Below are 19,538 nucleotides of genomic sequence, written 5' to 3' on the forward strand. Positions count from 1 at the left end.
TCTCCTTTTGTCTTCATGCAAACATTTTAGACCAAGCTTTCTTTTTCAGGTACTTAACATGAAGTAATACTCTCCGTATATCAGGTTTACTTATTTTGAACAAGGTATATGCTTGTCATACATATTATAGTCATGCATCTCAACTCTTTAGTTTCATTGTTAGTACAGAGAGTGTATTTATCTCTGAGGAAAGACTGGTAAAAGCTCCTGAGGATTACTTTAGGGAAGAAAAGGGAAATAAAGTTGAAACAGTAGGTTGGAGCCCATATACATGCATCTGTTAGCACAGTGTTATGATTACATATACCTGAATCACTCCTTTCCATGAACTGTTTAGGGACCATAGCTGTGCATCACCTTTGTCTTTATTCATTTAGCATACAACATAGTATATCTGGTACATAGCAAGTAAGCTATTAATATTTGATAAAATGCAATAAAGCAGGAAACCTCAAAACAAATTAAAACTTACTATTTCTGTGATTGATGCTATAAGCTTTGAGTTGGGGTAGTGGCAGAAGCTACAATTAAGAGGCAGGCTGATTATGCAAAATTCTATGCTAGGGTGCCCATCATTACTAAGAAATAAGCACACCTTATTTTAAATATTTACTATGGTTGTGATTTGAGGGTCACATTTTTAACTTAAGTGCTTTGGTTAATCTCTGGATGGCCTTTTGTTTGGTCCTGTGTTATTCTACAGAATAGCTGTGTTTGATATGGTAACTACTTTCAGTAGAACTGTAACACAAATTTTTGTGTTTATTTATTTGTTCTCTTGGATGAATTCCATTTATTAGTTGCTAAAAATAACTTAAAACATTATTATTGCAGGTGGAACAGAATCCATTGTTAGGGTTTGGAGCTATAGCTATTGCTGTATTGTGCTCAGGATTTGCAGGTAAATCATAAAAGCAACATTTTATTCTATTGTCCAATTTAAAAAATATCAGACTTTAAATAAGGGTCTAGTTTATCTTGTTTTATTATAACTAACAATAACTAACAATTTTATTTCCCTTAAAGCTTACCTATAGTTTAGTTTTATGTCAGCTATTTTTCCAGTAAATGCATGGTAGTGTTTGACTCAGTTCAGTCCTCAGTCCTTATTCATACTTACAGTTATCTAAGAATGTATTTGTTGTCCTTAGTCCAGCCAAGAACCCAAAAGTAAATGAAAAGACTTTTGAAAATGGAAGGTTAGCCATCAGAAAACTCCAGTACTACTTTTCATTTTCCTGGAACTGTCACTATCCTCAGGCTAGATTCTGCTGCTTTACGGTACACTAGCTCAGTATTTGTTTTTCCCTAGTTACTTCAAGTTCTTCCTCTACTTCAACAAGGAGAAAAAAGGGGTGGGGTTGAGAGAGTATCTCAGAAAACTTAATACATAAAAGTAACAGCCCAAAACGGACAGGAACCAAAATCACTAACATCAAATAAACAAGGAAGTCTGGACTCATGTAGGGACAAGCAATTCTCCACTCAATCAAGAGACAGTATATGAATGTGTAACGTAAGGAATGAAATGTGTTTTATAGTTTTAACAGAGAAGAAACTGAAAGTTCTTTTTAGTAAAGAGCATATTAATTATAGATATATGTCTTTATTATTTATCTTTATTTGTGTTATTTCAAGAGTTAGGACGCTGCTTTTATTTTTGACTAGGGAAGCAGGCTGGATGTGGAAGTGAAATATTGTTTGTAAAAAAGGTTTGATAAGGGGAAAATCTAAATGTTGGAATATACTTTATAGCATCATGCTAAACTTTTATTCTTAGTAACTAGCAAATTAGAAACAAAATCGAGTCACCCAAAAGCATTATTTTGAACAATTAAATGTTTGTGTCCAACATTCTAGTTAGTTCAACTTCTCAATACACAGTTGGGGAAATGGTGTATAGTTTAATACCCCTCTATGCTGGAACAACTGAGCACCCAGTAGTTAAGTGGATTCCCAGATAAGAAATTCAAAGGTGGAAATTGGAATAGCCATTATATGTTTGTTCCTAGTCTCTGGCTCTTCCCAATATATATGTTTGTCAAAAACAATCTTGTTTTTCATTAGAATTTTTAGTGTATTAGTAGGTGGCAATTCCTAAATCTTTAATTAACATGGTATTTATAATTAAAATCTTTAATGTCTTTGTTAAACATGTGTTCATTTTAAGTATAAAACTTACAGCAGTGGCATGTGATTTGGGGAGGTGGTGTCATGTGCTCTTTTGGTAGTATGTGAAAAAAGCTTTTGAACTCCCAACCACAGAAAAATGCACATACACGGAGAATGTATTATCTACTTAAGGAGTTCTTGATCCTTCTGACATTGTGTGTGAACTTGGCTTTGGGAGCCTTGCTTTAAGGAAAATGTCCCCACCCAGCAAGTTCTATTTAAATTTTATTTTGGTTGTGTTGTTTACTCAGAAAAAAATCGCAAGTGGCGATTATATAGGTTACTTTTGCAAAGTTGGGACTATTCATTACTAGGCAGATATTATAGGGGTGTGACTAAGATAATTGACTCTAATAGTATAGTTTTCCAGTTGACCAAAGAAAGTCTTTTATTGATATTAACAGTTTTTGTGATCTATCTTATTGCTGTAATTATGGCAGAAACTATTCTTAACAGTATGTGAGTTAGAAAGTTCCATCTTAATTATTAATTTGCTGTAAAAAAAAATTGATAATGTTCAGTATGCCATGTGTCACACAAACATAATAAATGTGCATTTAATGTAAAATGTTTGTCTCCCAAATCACATACTTTGTATTATCATGTCTCCAAGTTATTGTTCTAAGTGAAAGACATTTTAAGTTAATTTCTAATATCTTTATTTCATATTTGATATCTAATTTTCTTTCAGGAGTGTACTTTGAAAAAGTTTTAAAGAGTTCAGACACTTCCCTTTGGGTGAGAAACATTCAAATGTATCTATCAGGGATTGTTGTGACATTAGTTGGCGTCTACTTGTCAGATGGAGCTGAAATTAAAGAAAAAGGATTTTTCTATGGTTACACATATTATGTCTGGTTTGTCATCTGTAAGTATCCAGGAATTAAAGGTTCTGGGTAGACCCATTTTTTAAAAGTTAGATGTCCATTTGAAGGCTTTATAGCATTTTGGAATTGTTCCTTTATACTGTGAACACCAGTTTGAAAATGTAACTTTGGTTTTATTGACTGACTTTTGTGGCATAGCTGTCCCAAAGCAATTTTGCCTTCACAATCAGAAGTATCTAATGTGTTAGCAATAAATGTGTACACTTTAGTAGTCGATCACATAGCCCTTTGGGCATCAGTAGTTTTGTAGGAACTACTACTGAATTTTAGTATAAACTCTCTCAGATGGCTGCTTCTAAGGAAAATAGTATTTTCCCAGGTAAATTAGCATGGCATCTCTGGGGAAGAAAATTGCCTCACCATCATAGAATGTTTCATTTATTTGAGTGTTAAGATTTTCTTTCTTTTTGTATACAAGTTCTTGCAAGTGTTGGAGGCCTCTACACTTCTGTTGTGGTCAAGTACACAGACAATATCATGAAAGGCTTTTCTGCAGCAGCAGCCATTGTCCTTTCCACCATTGCTTCAGTGCTGCTGTTTGGATTACAGATAAGTATGTCTTAGTTTGTATTTTTAAGTTTTTAACATGGAAATGCCTCTCACTTCCTTGATTTGTCTTTTAAATGTGGCATTGGTCATGGTGTTTTATAGAAATTCCTAGTTTTGTTATAGTTTATTCTACAAGTGCAGCGGTTCATAGATGTGTGGAATGTGCGTCAGCAATACTTAGGTTTTTAAAAAAATAGTCCTAGCGCTTACACTGAGGGGTGCTGGTTCTTTGTGAAAGTGAGGGGGCTACTTAGTTACTAGAAATAAAGAGCTTTTTTTGCAGTCAAAGCCTCCCAGTTCCCCAGGTATTAGATATAAGACAAGTGCTTCAGGGTGAATATACTATGATGAGGTACATGGGGAAATAAATATAAGAACTTTAGGAAATGATGGAATTAGAATAAACAAAGCTTTTTGCGGAAAGAACAGACAAATTCTTTCATTCCCCCCTTAGTTTGTACCTTCCTAACTGTTTTGGACTTGGATGCAAACTGGTTTTCAAATCTAAATTTTCTTTTCTTTTTTGAGGAATTGATACAGAATTTATTATTATAGCTGGCATTCTGGCACCACCACTATTCTAGTCCTTCTAATATAATTGTTGCTAGCCCACATCCAGCATTAAGTTGGCTTCTTATTTAAGCAGTGGTGTTGACTTAACACTTAAGGGTGGTTTTATGCTGTAATAATAATTTTATTTACTAATACATGAGGAAAATCTGTCAAATATTGACACTGAAAAGAAACAGACCTGGCCCATATTTTATATTTCATTTAAAAATTGACTCCTGTTATGAGGAACAGCAACCTTGTAGAAATCTTAGAAAACCATTTTATAGCATGGTTCAAATTTTGCCTGTGCCATTTATTAGCTGTGTCACCTTGGGGAAGTTACTAACCTGTGTCTCAGTTTCTTCATCTATAAAATGGGAATGGTAGTAGCACCTATGACCTAGGGTTGTTTCAGGTAAAGTGGTTAGAATAGTGCCTGTCACATAGTAAGTATTCTGTATAAGGCCAACCACTTACCATTTAAGTATCAAGTCCCTCCTTTAGATATTTTTCTTACCTGATTTGGGTGAAATTTTAATTGAAGTTCTGACCCATCCTTATGCCCAATAAATCCTTACGACTTTGCTCCTAAGGAATATTTGGGAAAAGTATAAAATGCTTTTGGTCAGTGTTCTGTCTTAATGATGGTCAAGGAAATTAATTAGACTGTCTTAACAATCTTCCAGTTTCTTATTTAGTTTTAATTTACCCCTTCCCCTTTTTTTGAAGGTAAAGCTAGTCTTTTCTGGTTAGGATTGAACTAAAATCATAGCTTGATGGCATTTCTTTACATGCCATTGTTTTAAAGTTGCTAAGACTCCCATTGTACTCCATGTAGAATATGGTTCAGTTTTGAATGGAGTATACAGTTTTGACATAAGCATTTATTTATAAAGTGACTACTGGTCAAGTTTGGACAAGCTGTAATTCAGTGGTGTCCTGTTTTCAGGATTAAGGTGATAAAAAATAAGGGTAGCAGAAAATGGAATTTTACTTAGTAAATCACCACCTCTTCTATTTAGGAATCTTCAGTGGTTTCATTCATTGGTCACCTAACTTTTTTGCTCTAAATTTTCACAGGTTTCTAGTACAGAAAAGCTACACCCCACTGTTCTCTTTTAATCAGCATATAGGGAAGTTAGTATGGTCTTTATCAGTGATTCAGGACATGCATACTTGTGTTCTTGAAAAGTGTATAGTCAGTGATTGTCACTCCCTCGATCTTTCTAAACCTTAACATCATAAAAATATTTATTTATGTTCCATATTTACATTTCATTTTAAAATTGACTTGTCATAAATGCAAATAGAGGAATGGAGTAAACCCGTAATTGGAAATTTTGAAAATTTTAAATTAATCACCGTTATATTAGTTTTACAGACACAAATACAGATTAAGCTTATTTTGTTTTTCTTTTCAGCACTCACCTTTGCTCTGGGTGCTCTTCTTGTATGTGTTTCTATATATTTCTATGGATTACCCAGACAAGACACTACATCCATCCAACAAGGAGAAACGGCTTCAAAAGAGAGAGTCAGTGGTGTGTGATTTCAGCCTCAATCGCGATTCCACTAAGATTAAACCATTTGCATTAAACTAGAGCCTTAAATCAATCCCAGAAGGTAGCTTAAACAAACAAGAATAACAAATTAACTGTGTGGCATTTAAAGAATTAAGAAGAAAGCTATCTTGAATGGATTGCTACAAAGATTTAATGTGACCTGGTTGGGGTCAACCCATTTTGTTTTAGAATGAAGGGATTTTTTTATTGTATATAGAATGTATATAAAAGTATGGAGATGATATGTTGGTAAAAAATCACATGAGGCTATAATATTCAAGTATCAAGGTTTGGGACAATGTTAAAGTGCCAAAGCCATTTCTGTACTAACTGCTCTCTTGTTCAGGTACCAGGGGAGAAGGACGACCCCTCCTTGTTCCCCAATTCATGTACGTATTTTGTCCCAACAGCAGTAAAGACCTAGATCTTTTCTTATGCGAGACAAAAACAAGACAGGCTAGTCAGAAATAAATTGAATGTGCATCTTACTCAAACTGAATATTTCATAACCCAGACAATGATTCCTGGGTGGTGGGTGGTGACTGAGTACTCCTTTTAAGTGCTGTGTTTGTGCCATTCATTGTCTGGATTCATGTTTCTTTGCTGTTAGATGATGTACTTTTCTTCAAAAAATATTTCTAATGTCACTTTTGTACTTTTTTTATAAAGTATGTTTAGCTGTGGGGCTCTCAATAATTTATGAAATTCTGTGTTTTTAAAAAATTTCTATGTTAATAGGGAAATTCAGCAATAAACTTCATATGAAATTTGTTTGATCACTTTTTGTATTATAGATATGACCGTTAAGATAATGCAAAAACAAACTTTTAATTCCAAACATTACATTTAAAATTTTCTGTGTTGAAACTGTATTATTATAGCTTATAAACTAACTCTGACTAAAGGTATACCATGTACTTGCTAATATAAAACTATATTCGTTCAACTAGAGAAGCTTGGTTCATGCCAGTTTCCTTCTCTATTCATAAAAGTAGACTGCCACTGGTATTTACAATACTAGTAGCAACGTTTAAAATAAATTATAGCAGACCTGAATGGAAAAGCTGGCAGGTAAGGATAGCTGTACTGACCAAATGCACCACGTCCTACTATGTTAACCTAAACAAGTCACACAAAACATGTTTCACCAATATGCAGATAGATACCTGAAGGAAATGGTTTATGTACAAGTAATTTCTTGTTATTCAAATGTATCCAGTTCCTGAGATCACGTAGTAATTGTTACCTGTATATATATCAAGGAAAAGGTAAGCATGAGATCTCTTCTCTGGGAGTTGTCAGCTGTATTGGCAAAACGGTGTAATACTGGGCTCCCTAAATTTTTTCAGAACCAGCCATAACTACAAGAAATTTGACATATTTTTCCTTACCAGTTTTACTTGATGAAAACATTAGAAACAGTTTCTGGAGGAATGACACTGTAAGAAACCTCAACGTAGAGTTTAAACTCTAACCCTTTATTCACATTAGACCACAATGCATTTAAAAGATTTAACCTAATTTTATAAAAGTCTGTTTAGTACTTAATGACCATGAGGGAACTCAGATGATTTGTTTTTAAAGATCAAGATTTAATAAGTTGATAAATCACTTATAGACTTAATATATAGATTCTGACACAGAATAATAGCTTAAATTCTATTCTAAACAGCAAGGCATATAAGAATAGATAACTAAAATTAATTTAGTATTTAAAAAGCCATTTTAATTAGAAATTACATTCTACATACAGGTGTTATTCCAAGAAGTTTCATTCCATTGGCTAGGACAGAACGGACAGCTCTGAAAAGATGAAGTCTGGCCTACAAAATAAATCAAAGAACGATTAAATGTTCAATTCAATAATAGGCTAACTATAAAGTGAATAAATAAGAATGTTCTTAAGAGTAAATCTAAATGTTTTCTAATTTAAAGTAGAAACAGTATTGCAAAGTGCCCTAGGGTTTGCTGTAGGTAATGGAACACAAAATTCCTAGAATCTCTAACTGTAACACTGGAACCCAAGGGTTGGGGAACGACAGTCTCATACAGTACAGCTTCAGATAAGGAGAACTCATCACTAACATTTCATGTAGGAAAATGTGCTTCATAGTTTAGTATGTTGGAAAGTATATAAATGCTGATTGTTACAACCCAGTTATAGTTATTACCTTAGACTATAACATTGCTGTAGTTGAACAATAGGATGCTATTTTAGAAACATTTGCAGGACTGACTCAGTAATATCAGTCTGGGGATGCTAGAGATTAACACACAAAACACTCAGTGTAACATACCCCAGCGACTTCAGGAGGACTCTCTTTTATGGGCAGTGTTCTGTGTGCCACAGCTGCAAGATGACTGCAACGGGAAGAGAGAAATTCTGGTTAGGACCAGCAGTAATTTCCTGTTGTAACATATAAGCCTGATACCTAATTTTACTCCCTCAATTTAAAGATACAGAAAAAAAGAAGAAAAAAAAAAAGTATATATAGAGCCATTAAAATGTATCAAAAGTTGGAAAGCTGAAGGCCCTGGCCCGGTAGTTCAGTTGGTTAGAGTGTCGTCCCAATACCAAGGTCAGGGCACATACAAGAAGCAACCAATGAATGCATAAATAAGTGTAACCACAAATCTCTCTCTCCCCCTTAAAAAAAAAAAAAAAGACCAGTTATCAGTCAACTCTGCACACATACTGGCCACTCATTTTTAAAGCATCTTTTCTATTTAAGTATGGCAGCAAGTACAGATGTGCCAGAGAAATGATGCTTATAACATTCATTTCAATGATTAAGTGACATTTAATAGGACTTCCTGGCTTCTTCATTTCTATATTCCTAAATGGAATTTAAAGGAAAAATTTATTTAAATCAGGGAAAAGGTAGAAAGCATAATTAAGAGAACAGTCCCAATAAATCTTTGATTTCAGTAAATTTTGAGTAAAAGCAAGTATTTCCTTTGTTAAAGAACATTATGGGGAGATGGAGTTGTCACTACAGAAGACAATTTCTGGTCAAAGTTTCTAAAATAGCTACCATGAAATTTCTATGGAAGTGTCACTGACTCACCTCTTTGACTCATTCTTACCCTCTAGCTGACTGATATTTCTGTGCCTCTGCTTAAAAACGTTTTGTGGACCCTGCTTCCCTGAAAATAAGATGAAATGCCTTAGTACATGGCAAAAAGGCACGTACATGCTTCATTTCTGATCCCTCCTGGGACTATGCTTATAGGTCCTTTACTGTATCATGTTCTTGCTTAACTTTAACTTTGGGCTTTTTCCTCCTCTAATGCCACCTTGCTTCTCCTGGTGAGTATCTCCTTTCCTCCGAAAAGCCCTCCCTGAGGGCTGGGCTGAGTGCCCTGACATTTTCTCTCATATCCACTCTATCCCAACATGTACACATTGTTCTGTAACCACTTGTGAGGCTGCTCTTTCCTGTTCACTTGCCTTAGTGACTGCACCTTATATTACCGAGTGAATAAATGAATGAACGTTAATTGCTAATTTGCAAAGATGAAGCAATTCCTGTAACCTAAAGCACGTAAGTTTTTTAGGCCAAAGGGTTTGTGTATAGGAAAACTTTAGATGAAACAAAGGTTCTTTGTCAGATCAGATCTCAGATATCTGTTTATACCTGAAATTGCAAGATTATAAAAATACCTTAGAGTTAGAAGGTAACTGACAATATGCCTGGGTTGAAGGTCCTGAGATGATCTATAAAGCACTTCGTCGAACCTACAAGAAAGATGACAGGAGCAGCCGTCAGGGGAAGACTGTGCATGTTACACTAAGCTGAGATATTAAGACAAAGATCTAGGATGTAAGGTTGACTTGACATCACTAAGGGTAGAAGGTATATGAAGATAAGACCTTGTGTACAGTTGAAGGTAAAGGCACATTTTTCTCTCCCAAATTCCTTGATGGAAGGTACTTTCTATATCATCATTTTATCCCATAGGCCTAGCTCAGTGCAAGGACTCAAATCATGGCTGTTGAACTGAATGTAAAAGCCACTTAGTGATGTTTAGGAACATAATCTAGAAACTAGCAATCAGAGCCTACCCTCAATGCCAGGAAATCCAAGTTGGCTTGCTTTTCCTCACTAAATCAGCCAAATGTGAGTAAACTAACTCCTGACCATTGACTACTGTGTGGCAATCAGACAAAACTTTTGTTAACCACCCACATCCCTTCCAGAAGCTGATTTCTCCTCACTCGTCTGGCTTCACAAGTGATGCTTGAGAGAGCTCAAAGGTGTGGTCTTTCGCCCTGTATGAGGGCATCAGACAGATGCATATTTGAAACTAAAATGAAACCAATAGGCAAATGAAGGACTTATGGTCTCAGGGAAACTGCGCAAAGGCAGGGATTTTCCTTATCACAGAGGGTGAGAAGATGATCTGTTAAAAAATGAAACTTGTGCCCGGCCAGGCGTGGCTCAGCGGTTGAGCATCGACCTAGGATCCAGGAGATCGGGGTTCGATTCCGGGTCAGGGCACATGCCCGGGTTGCGGGCTAGGCAGCCAATCAATGACTTGCTCATCATTGATGTTTCTATATCTCTCTCTCCCGTTCCTTTCCTCTCTCTGAAATCAATAAAGATACGTTAAAAAAAAACAAACTTAAAAAACAACTTCTTGACCTAGAGCAGAGGTGGGGAACATCCAGCCTGGGGGCTCTACACGGCCCAAGAAATCATTTGGTCTGGCCCTGCCAAGGCAACTGCAGGCGGGACTCGAAATTCAATAAATCTGGGAGCTTTTTTCATAGCTAATTTTTAAGTTGATGGCCCGTGAATGCTATAAATATCCAAATGGCCCTTCGCAGAAAAAAAGTTCCCTACCCCTAACCTCAAGGACGGTAGGCCTCTGGGCTAATGCAGTGGTGGTGATATTTTTAAGACCCAATGAGTGACCATTAGCATGCCTGCCCTCTGTGTGCCCTCAAAGGGCAGACAATCACTTTTTGGTCTACCTTGAGGAAAATGCTGTCTAGCGGCAGGAGACAGGAGCTAGCTACTGGCCTGTTCACTCCAGTGGTCAGCAAACCAACAATAGTCATTTTATAACTGGACCCCACAAGCCAGGTCCTCTGCTCATCTCTGCAAGTAAGATCCTCTGTTTTCCTCCTAACAAAGCTATTATTAATGTACCCATTCCCCTGTAGTCATAGGTTGCTTAAGGTTTAAACTGTGGGCCTTAGCAAGACTGACCAGTACCTGGAATAATAACTTGTGACCTGTTGGTCAAACAACAGTTTCAGGAATATTATAGATAACATCTCAATACAATGTTTCTGCTTCTTCAAAGAAAGGAATGGTCACAGGACAATAATTTACAAACTTACTTTGCAGAAAACAATTGGAGACCCAGTACCACCCCTGACACATGTAACCCTCTGACAGTATCTTAGAATCTACTCCTGTAATAAAAGAGAGGTTATCAAGAGACCAAAGACCACAGGAATTTACTCTAACTCCCTTTTCCCAGCTTAAAAATCCTTACTCTAGTCCAGCGGTAAGATGGATTTGAGGCACCATCTCGGCTGGCTCCTTGATCAATAAACTCCAAATGCTGATGTTTTGAGTTTTGGCCTTTCAGAGCATCAGGCACAGGAACCTGGGTTCAGTAACAATTTCACTAAGCAGAAGCTGACTGAGTAACACTAGAAAACCATACCTGAGAAGATGCTGGAGAATTGAAACAGATTGTGGCTCTTGTAAACAAGCAGTGTTGAAGTCATTTAGGTAACCACATCCAAAAGTCTCTTCCAAACTGTTATCAAAAGTTTGAAAACAACAAAGGATTAAACAAGTCATCCAAGGACACATACCTGCAAGTGATGAACACCATCTCATAATACAGTCTTGTTCTCCTTAATATTATGCTGGTAAACCATGGACGACGTATAGGGTGTTGCTCCCATAAGATTATAATGGAGCTGAAAAATTCCTATCACCTAGTGATGTCGTAGATGTCATAACATTGTAGTACAACGCATTACACAAGTACACTGTTACAACCGACTACAGTATTCAGTACATTAACATGCTGTATAGGTTACAGCCTAGGAGCTGTAGGAAAACAGAATATGTCACCCAAAATATGTCTATTTGGCATAAGGATTATTAGGCCGGTTAATTTTAAGAGACAGATATGGGAGAAGCTCTGAAAATCACGTAGAAGTTACTCTTTGTAAAGGACATTTACATTTGTAAGAAATCTCCATTTGTAAGGGTGTCTCCCTGCTGTATCCTGAAGATGATTTTATAGAAACTCCTATCAATGCAGAAGAATAGGAATTAAATCTGCACAACCTCACCCTTGTTTATTGTGCTTTTCCTGGTCACCTTCCCTAATTGACCACCCTTACCCCCAACATCTTTTGTGTTCAGCTGAAAATGGTACTTTAAGGTGGTGGCTTCAAGCATTTTGGCGAGTAACTCAGTTTTCCTGGGTCTCTTTCATGTATCCAGGAAGTATACATGTTATTAAACTTCAGTTTTTCTCCTGTTAATCTGTCTTTTATTATCGGAATATCTCAGTCAGGAACCCAGAAGGAAGGGTACAGGGATATTTTTGCTCCCCTACAGAGCAATAGGCTATATACTACACTGCCTAGGTGTGTGTGGTAAGCTATACCGTCTAGGTTTGTGTAAGTGCACTCTATGATATTTGCACAACCATGAACTCACCTAAGAACGCATTTCTCAGAATGTATCCCTGTCAGTAAGTGGAGAAAACTGTAGTCCTGGTCTTTAATACTAAGTAAGGTTGTTTAGCCTGATGTGATGCCTCAATTTTTATTTATTTATTTATTGAAAGAGGAAGGGGAGGGAGGGAGAGAGGAAGAGGGAGAGAGAGAGAGAAAGAGAGAGAGAGAAACATCAATGTGAGAGAGAAACATTGATCAGTTGCCTGCCGAACTAACAGCCACCCAGGATGATGCTCTAACCAACGGAGCCACCCAGTCGGGGCCTGATGCCTCAATTTCTCCTAGGTCTGTTTCTTTATCTGAAAACAAATTATATTCTTTGGTAGGATTATTGTGAGTACTAAATAAAGTAATATGCATAAAAGCATTTCCTACATAGGTGCTAAATATTTTTAAAATATTTCCTAAATATTTCAAAAACTCCACAAAAACCCAATATAACTAGTAGTCCACTGCACTTTAACTAGATTTGAATATGAGATACCAGAGAAGCCCAGAAAACAGGGCCTTTGGTCTTAGGATCGCAGCAGCCAAGCCCCACCCTGGGAAGGGCAGAGTAGCCCAGTGTTTCCCTGCAGTCTCTTCTCACCTGCGGAGGCGGGCATGCGTGTACTGTAGGAAGACACCTGTGTCCCCACGACTCTGGAAAACACGATCCCAGCTGAACTGATAGTCAGATAAGAGTAAACCTCTGAAGTCCTAAAATGACAGAGTAAATCTTCAGTGCTGGGATCTGTTCTACTACCAAACGAAAGGGTCTCATAGGAAGCAGTCTAACAGACCTGAATAATGAGTGCTGCGAGCCCGACCCTCTCTGCGGTCTCCTGCGGGTTCTCCAGTTCTTTGGTAGCTGAAACAGACAAAGGCGGCTATCGTTAACCTGCATGAAACTACACAGGGTCAGGGATTGAAATGGAGAGAAAAATCTGCCAAAATTGGATGCTGGCAGTATCAAGAACAAACAGGTTCACAGTGGGCAATTTACTTTCCTAATTTGGGCTAATTTACCTTTGATAATGACTTAAATGCCTTTAATGCCTTCATTAAAAGGAAAAATACGTGAATTTATTTTTCTTACAAATATCCTTCACAAGACAGTAGATATAGCAGGCACTTATTTCTCTAAGGGTGAAGGTTAAAGCCATAAGGACTTGAGACTTGTTTCCAATTATATAACAGGAACTTCACAGAACTACTCCCAACACTGGAATGATTATCTGAAACCATCCATGAAAAGAGGGCCACGGTAATATCAATTCAGATTATTGAACTGAACAATACTCAAGCAGCAAGTCTAAACATTCTGGCACCTCTAATTAGTGTAAGCTATTTTTTGACAAGGTTAGTGAAAGTGCAGGAAGAATGGTCATCATAAATCACACCATCCAAAAGTCCAGCAAAACATAAAAGTGCTACCTAAGTTATGACTGTAACAACAAAAAATTGAACTCACTCTTAATAGAAGCCATGTTCTGTAGCATCCTTAATCGAACCTCATTTAAGACATCTTCCAGAAAAGTAACATCTCCTCTTCGAGTCTTCATTCCCTGCACTACTCCAAAGGGCACATGTTGGCACCTGAAATGCAGTGGGCATTTAGTTAACTGAAAAATGAAAAAGAGCTAGTGATCAAAGTATAGAATAATACCACTTTAGAGAATAGTCTGAACTTCAACTCTCATAATGGGGTTTTTAAAAATTAATACACTGAAACATGATGGGATTTGTTATATGCCACAAAATATGTTAAACACAGTGTCATTTTATAGAGATAATCACTAGCATAGTTGCCTTTATGAAAAACAGGAGATGGGGGTTAAAACTTGTGAAAATGAAGCCACTGAGAGTAGACATCTAATAAAAACATATTTATTAAATGTTTATAAGCTAGGTATTAATACAGCCAGGGCATAAATTAACACACACACACACCCACACACACCCACACCCACCCACACACACACACACACACACCCACACACACACACACACCCCCCCCCCCCCAAATCTGCTTTTCCACACTAACATCTTGAAACAAAGTGAAGTTTCAATGAAAATCTTTAACAATCTGGTACATTTTGGGACTTGGCTGACCTAACAATGATCCTGAAGCAGGTAATTAAGAACCATGTACATATTACCTTTTGGCCCAGTCATATCCCATTATCTGCAGCATTTGGAACACTTGCTGAAAATGCCTTTTTTGCCCTTTATCTGTCTTTGGGGGAAAAAAGTATTTAAAATAGAAGAACAATGATGAGTTAATCTATAAAAATATGTTGGACATGAATCAAATTAAAATATTTGAGTTCTGACAGAATACAGTCATTGTCAATTGATATGTTTTAAATAAACACATAAAGAGGATGCCACCAGAAGAATGCCTAAGCTGAGTGCACTAGACCAGAAGGAAGTAGAGTTGCTGCACTCCCCTGAGTAAGGAGGAAATTCAAACTTTAATATTCTGAGCTTTCTATTTAAATTTCTTCTCTCCCAGCTGTTATAACCTTTATCTCAAAGAATAAAGCTAAGCTCTAAAGAGATATTTAATGGCAACTTTTGTTCTTAGGGGAAAGGGAGGTTGCACATGGAAGGAAAGGGAAGAAAAGACTCTAATACTACTCAGCAACAAATGGTACAAACTACTGATACACACAACACATTGTGTGGATCTCATGGTATTCATGATGCCAAGTGAAAAAAGCCAATCTCGAAAGGTCACATACTGTGAGTCCATTTACATAACACTCACACAATGACAAAATTATAGTGATGTAGAACAGAGCAATGGCTGCTAAGGGCTAGGGTTGGGGAGAAGGTGTGATTATTAAGTGGTTGCCATGACGAGTTTGTCTTGTAATGGAACAGTCCTGTATCCTGAATGAGGTGATTATGTGAATCTACATATGTGGTAAAATCTCACAAAAACACGCTGCACATAAACACATTCAAGCTCATACACTAGTCATGTAAAAATGCAAAATTTAACTAAGTCTCTTCCAGTGTCAATTTCCTGGTATGGACAAAGTATTACGGTTATGTGAGATATCTTTGGGGAAGGCTAGGTAGAGGGCATATGAAAACTCCTAAAACTTGTGAGTCTTAAAATATTTAAAATAAAAAGTTATTTTTTTTAAAGTGCATTATAGTGACCTGTACATATTCATTTCACATAACCATTTTCCTGATTTGGATAGTTTTGTTTTTACTACGAAGCAATGTGAACTTTTTCGTGTATATATATGTGTGTGTGTGTGTGTGTGTGTATATATATATATTTTATATATATTTTAAACATGGTCACCACCTTAAACACACTTAGTATTGAATTCTTTCTATAGTTTAACAAAATTATTTTTCCATAGTTTTTCAACATGGCATCCAATTTCTATCTGCAGTTTTCATTAGGTAGGGATCATAAACTTGGGTTCTTTACTATGATTACTTACCACATAAATCATCGTATCAAAATTATACTTGTCCATTCGATCTATAGCAGCTGCAAGATCTCTGAAAAAAAATGGCCATAAATTAAGAGTTACTAAGCAGATCTGGGTAATAATTGGCTTTACCTATTTAATAGCAATGAGGCTTTTCTAATTAAGAACTTCTACTATCCCACCGGCTGGGGTATACTACCCATGCTTGCATAATCCCAATATCATACTTTGATACCAAGTAAAAACAAAAATAGCTTTGGGAAAAGAAGTAATAATAAAAGTGCTATGAAAAGATAAAAAAAGTAAATGAATAAGAGCTCTGGGACAAGTAGTAGTAATAACTAAAATAGTTCTAGGCAAAGTGTCTACAGGTAAATGTTTTAGGATTTGTTAATTATAAAAATAAAAAATCTGGAAAGAACCACCTACTTTTCACTTATCTGCAATACATTCTCTTAAAGAACATACTTAAAACATAGGTGATGTAAGTAGCTAAACACATATCTTCCAGCTACTCTTCCTTGAGTACAATCGAGGAGTTTCAAAGTCTTGATCAGTTGTAAGTAATACTTTCTAAAGCATTTTAAAGGATCATAAAGTACTGACAAATATTCCATTCATCTCTTTTATTTCTGATTAAGTACACAAGAGACCCAGTTTTAAATATAATATAAAATAATAAAAAATAAATCATAAACTATGAAATTTCAAATCAAAATTATGAAAATATTGAAATTTAAAATGAAAGCTATTTTTACAAAATATGACACTGGGATGACTTAAGAAGTTCCTGGATCTTTTGAAATGTTGGGATTATCAAAATATCATTAGTACCCACCTCATAATCCTGATATGAGACAAAATACTCTTACTCTTTTTAAGCATAAAACACATATTTGCATACAATAAGTGCAGACATACAGTATATCTGTGATATTCAAATTCATGAGGGCGGAAGGCTCCTGAAGAGTTACAATTTAAACAATGCTGTGGAACCCTGGTACAGATTACCCCAAACATGAAGTCACCCCCCTCCCCCCCACGATACTTTGTGTCTGGGTGAAGGATAAAACAGAGAAACGTTTGACCCAATGAAATAATAGAAGAATATAAGAAAAGTTTAGGTTGAGCTTGTAAAACTTGATTTTGAAAGAGAGATGCCAGGTCGTTTAGTTCAGGTCTCTCATTGTACCAAGTGTGGAACCGTGACCCAGAGAAGGTAAGCGACGGGCACGGCCTCCGAACAGTGCAGACGCCCAGCCTCACTCCGCCCCTGTCGGTATCCTATGCTTTTCTCTGTCTGTCGTAACAACTCCTTTAGTTCCCATCTGCACACACAGATGTATTCTGTAAGGAACCCACTTGAAAGGGCAGAAACAACTAAAGATAGAGTAAGGTGAAAAGTCAAACACCCCAACGAGTGGCAGAAAGAAAATTATTCTCCCAAAGAAAAAAGAGCAAGTATAGGTATTAAGGTAAATACAGCTGGCCCTCCTTATTCACGGGTATCACATCCACAGAGTCAGCCGCGAATAGAAAATTCAGGAAACGTTACCTTGCTGTTGCTGTGTACCATGTAGTTAGGACTACTCTACAATGGTTGCATCTGTACTGAACATGTACAGACTTTTTTTTCTTGTCATTATTTCCTCAACAATACAGTATAACAACTATTTACATAGTACTAGGTATTGTTAAGTACTCTGGAGATGATTTAAAGTATACAGGAGAATATGTGTAGTTTATATGCAAATACTACACCATTTTATATTAGGGACTTGAGCATCTGTGGGTTTTGGTATCTGCAGGGTGTCCTGGAACCAATCCCCTATGGATACCAAGGGATGACTGTACACAGAAAAATCTAGACATAATAACAGCCATAAAAAGATACCAGATCAGGACAGTTACACGGTCTTCATGTCATGGAGCTTCCATTCTGAGTGGACACATTTCTTATAACCACTGCTCATGGGTTTCTTTTGTAATCTGTCCAGCAATAATTAGCTGGCACAAAAAACTTTTCTGTGTATTTTTTGTATCTAGAAAAAGAAATGTACCTCTTAGATACACAGGTTATTTTCACTTCCCACCCCCAACTCTATGGAATTATGGATAAAGGTAAATATCAGAAAGTAATAAAAAGTAGATGAATTTTCTAAGGGACAGTAAGAGAGATGGATGGTTGTTTAAAGTAGTTAACAACAATAATAAAACATCATTACTTTCACCATGCTACAAAAGAAGTTTGTGATGGAATATAAAACCAGCCCAGGAGACACCAGAGCCTTTTGCTAGCAATGCTTGAGCATGGCCATGTTTGCTTGTGTGTCTTTTTTATTGTCCTTCCTTTTCCTTCCTATTAGCTTTGTCTCAAGAAATAAGTGTGCTTGACAAACTCAGATCTTACTGAGTAACAGAGACTGCTCTTTTCCAAAGGAGTCAGTCATGGAGACAGAAGAAAAAAATGTAAGTGACATGGCCTACTTTCCCTTGGCCTATTTTACCACAGTCAGAATGAGGACTGGTGCATATGTGCACGTAAGATGGTCTTTACAGAGTGAAGACACCACTGAGCTCACATAGCCACCTTCTCGTATACATTTCCTGCCAATGTGCAATTGTAAAATACTTATAGTTGATTACGAGGTATCTCAATTTTATAGTCTGTAGATAATGTATTCAGCTGTGGAATCCTATGATGTTTAACTAACTATAAACAGCTTTCAGTCACTTTTCTGATGATATTTAACCTTCCCAGGAACTGTAACTGCCAACAAACAGAAACCCAATAAATATATTTTGAGTGATGAGAACAAGAGATTTAGAAACTAGCATTTGGTAACAGTTTTGAGGATGAAATAATTGTCTTAGCAGTAATTCTAGAACAAATAACATGAAGTCATATACACATTCTAATGTTGACCTTCACATAAGATACAAACCTGGTTGCATAGAGAGAAGTCCCATCGCTTCGCATTACGGTACAAATTGAGGAGGGGTCACCATTCCCAGAAAGATCCACTACAGCTGTTCCTTTTCTAGAAATGCAAAAAGGTGACTCTGAAGCAACATAATAAATTTAGACATTTAAAAGTATAATATCTATAACATTATCTTTGGCAAACCAGAAGCTATTTTTATTACTTAAGTAGCAATTAAGTGGTATAACCAACAATGAAGAAAAGCAAGGTGGAATCTGAGCATGAATCTACTAAGAGCGAGTATGATGTAATTAATATTTGGCTATCTTGTCACTCTAGATAAGGTACTTAGATAATGTCTTTAATATACCTAGTTGAACAAATGAGATTACAACTGCAGTTTAACTATAAAACATCATATTTTCCCTCTAATTCCAGTTATTATAACATTAAATATTGGACTAGTTTTGACATGCCATAAAGTACCCTTGAGTGATAAAACCATGGAATTTTGTTGTCTTTCCTCCCTGAGCAAAAATTAGAATCTGTATATGGCAATCTAAAAATTTTCCTTACCAAGATTGCTGAAGATATTATGAAACAGTTTCTATGTCTTCCTTATAAAGACGGCAAGAGAAATTGCTCTTTGGTACTATGAAAAGTGGTACTTCTAAGCAACTGGTTTGCTTCTACATTACAGATGTCTGAGCTCCTATGACTGGTACTATTTTTCT

General features: G+C 36.4%; 2 protein-coding genes across 6 annotated transcripts in view; one reads left to right on the plus strand and one right to left on the minus strand.

The window, feature by feature from the left end:
- The window catches only part of SLC35A1 (solute carrier family 35 member A1), a 29,002-nt gene extending 22,509 nt beyond the window's left edge, over window positions 1-6,493 (plus strand). For all 4 annotated transcript variants that reach the window (XM_081140942.1, XM_081140943.1, XM_081140944.1 and 1 more), the window contains 4 exons: window positions 835-901; window positions 2,864-3,040; window positions 3,478-3,612; window positions 5,582-6,493. In XM_081140942.1, coding sequence (XP_080997068.1) covers window positions 835-901; window positions 2,864-3,040; window positions 3,478-3,612; window positions 5,582-5,709 — 507 coding nt within the window. In that variant the 3' untranslated portion in view covers window positions 5,710-6,493. The remainder of the gene's footprint in view (window positions 1-834; window positions 902-2,863; window positions 3,041-3,477; window positions 3,613-5,581) is intronic.
- A 687-nt stretch (window positions 6,494-7,180) lies between these two features.
- Window positions 7,181-19,538, minus strand: part of RARS2 (arginyl-tRNA synthetase 2, mitochondrial) — a 51,912-nt gene continuing 39,554 nt past the window's right edge. Inside the window, exons 11-20 of one of the 2 annotated variants that reach the window (XM_081140940.1) lie at window positions 18,826-18,921; window positions 15,890-15,950; window positions 14,582-14,658; window positions 13,894-14,018; window positions 13,223-13,290; window positions 13,030-13,139; window positions 11,405-11,500; window positions 9,387-9,461; window positions 8,020-8,083; window positions 7,181-7,545 (exon numbers count right to left, since the gene is read on the minus strand). In XM_081140940.1, the coding sequence (XP_080997066.1) occupies window positions 7,459-7,545; window positions 8,020-8,083; window positions 9,387-9,461; window positions 11,405-11,500; window positions 13,030-13,139; window positions 13,223-13,290; window positions 13,894-14,018; window positions 14,582-14,658; window positions 15,890-15,950; window positions 18,826-18,921 (859 nt within the window). In that variant the 3' untranslated portion in view covers window positions 7,181-7,458. Of the gene's footprint in view, window positions 7,546-8,019; window positions 8,084-8,794; window positions 8,870-9,386; window positions 9,462-11,404; window positions 11,501-13,029; window positions 13,140-13,222; window positions 13,291-13,893; window positions 14,019-14,581; window positions 14,659-15,889; window positions 15,951-18,825; window positions 18,922-19,538 lie in introns of those variants that run through there. The other variant, XM_081140941.1, reaches the window with a different exon arrangement.

Source organism: Miniopterus schreibersii (genome assembly GCF_964146895.1).
Source record: "Miniopterus schreibersii genome assembly, chromosome: 6".
In the NCBI taxonomy this organism is placed as follows: Eukaryota; Metazoa; Chordata; class Mammalia; order Chiroptera; family Miniopteridae; genus Miniopterus; species Miniopterus schreibersii.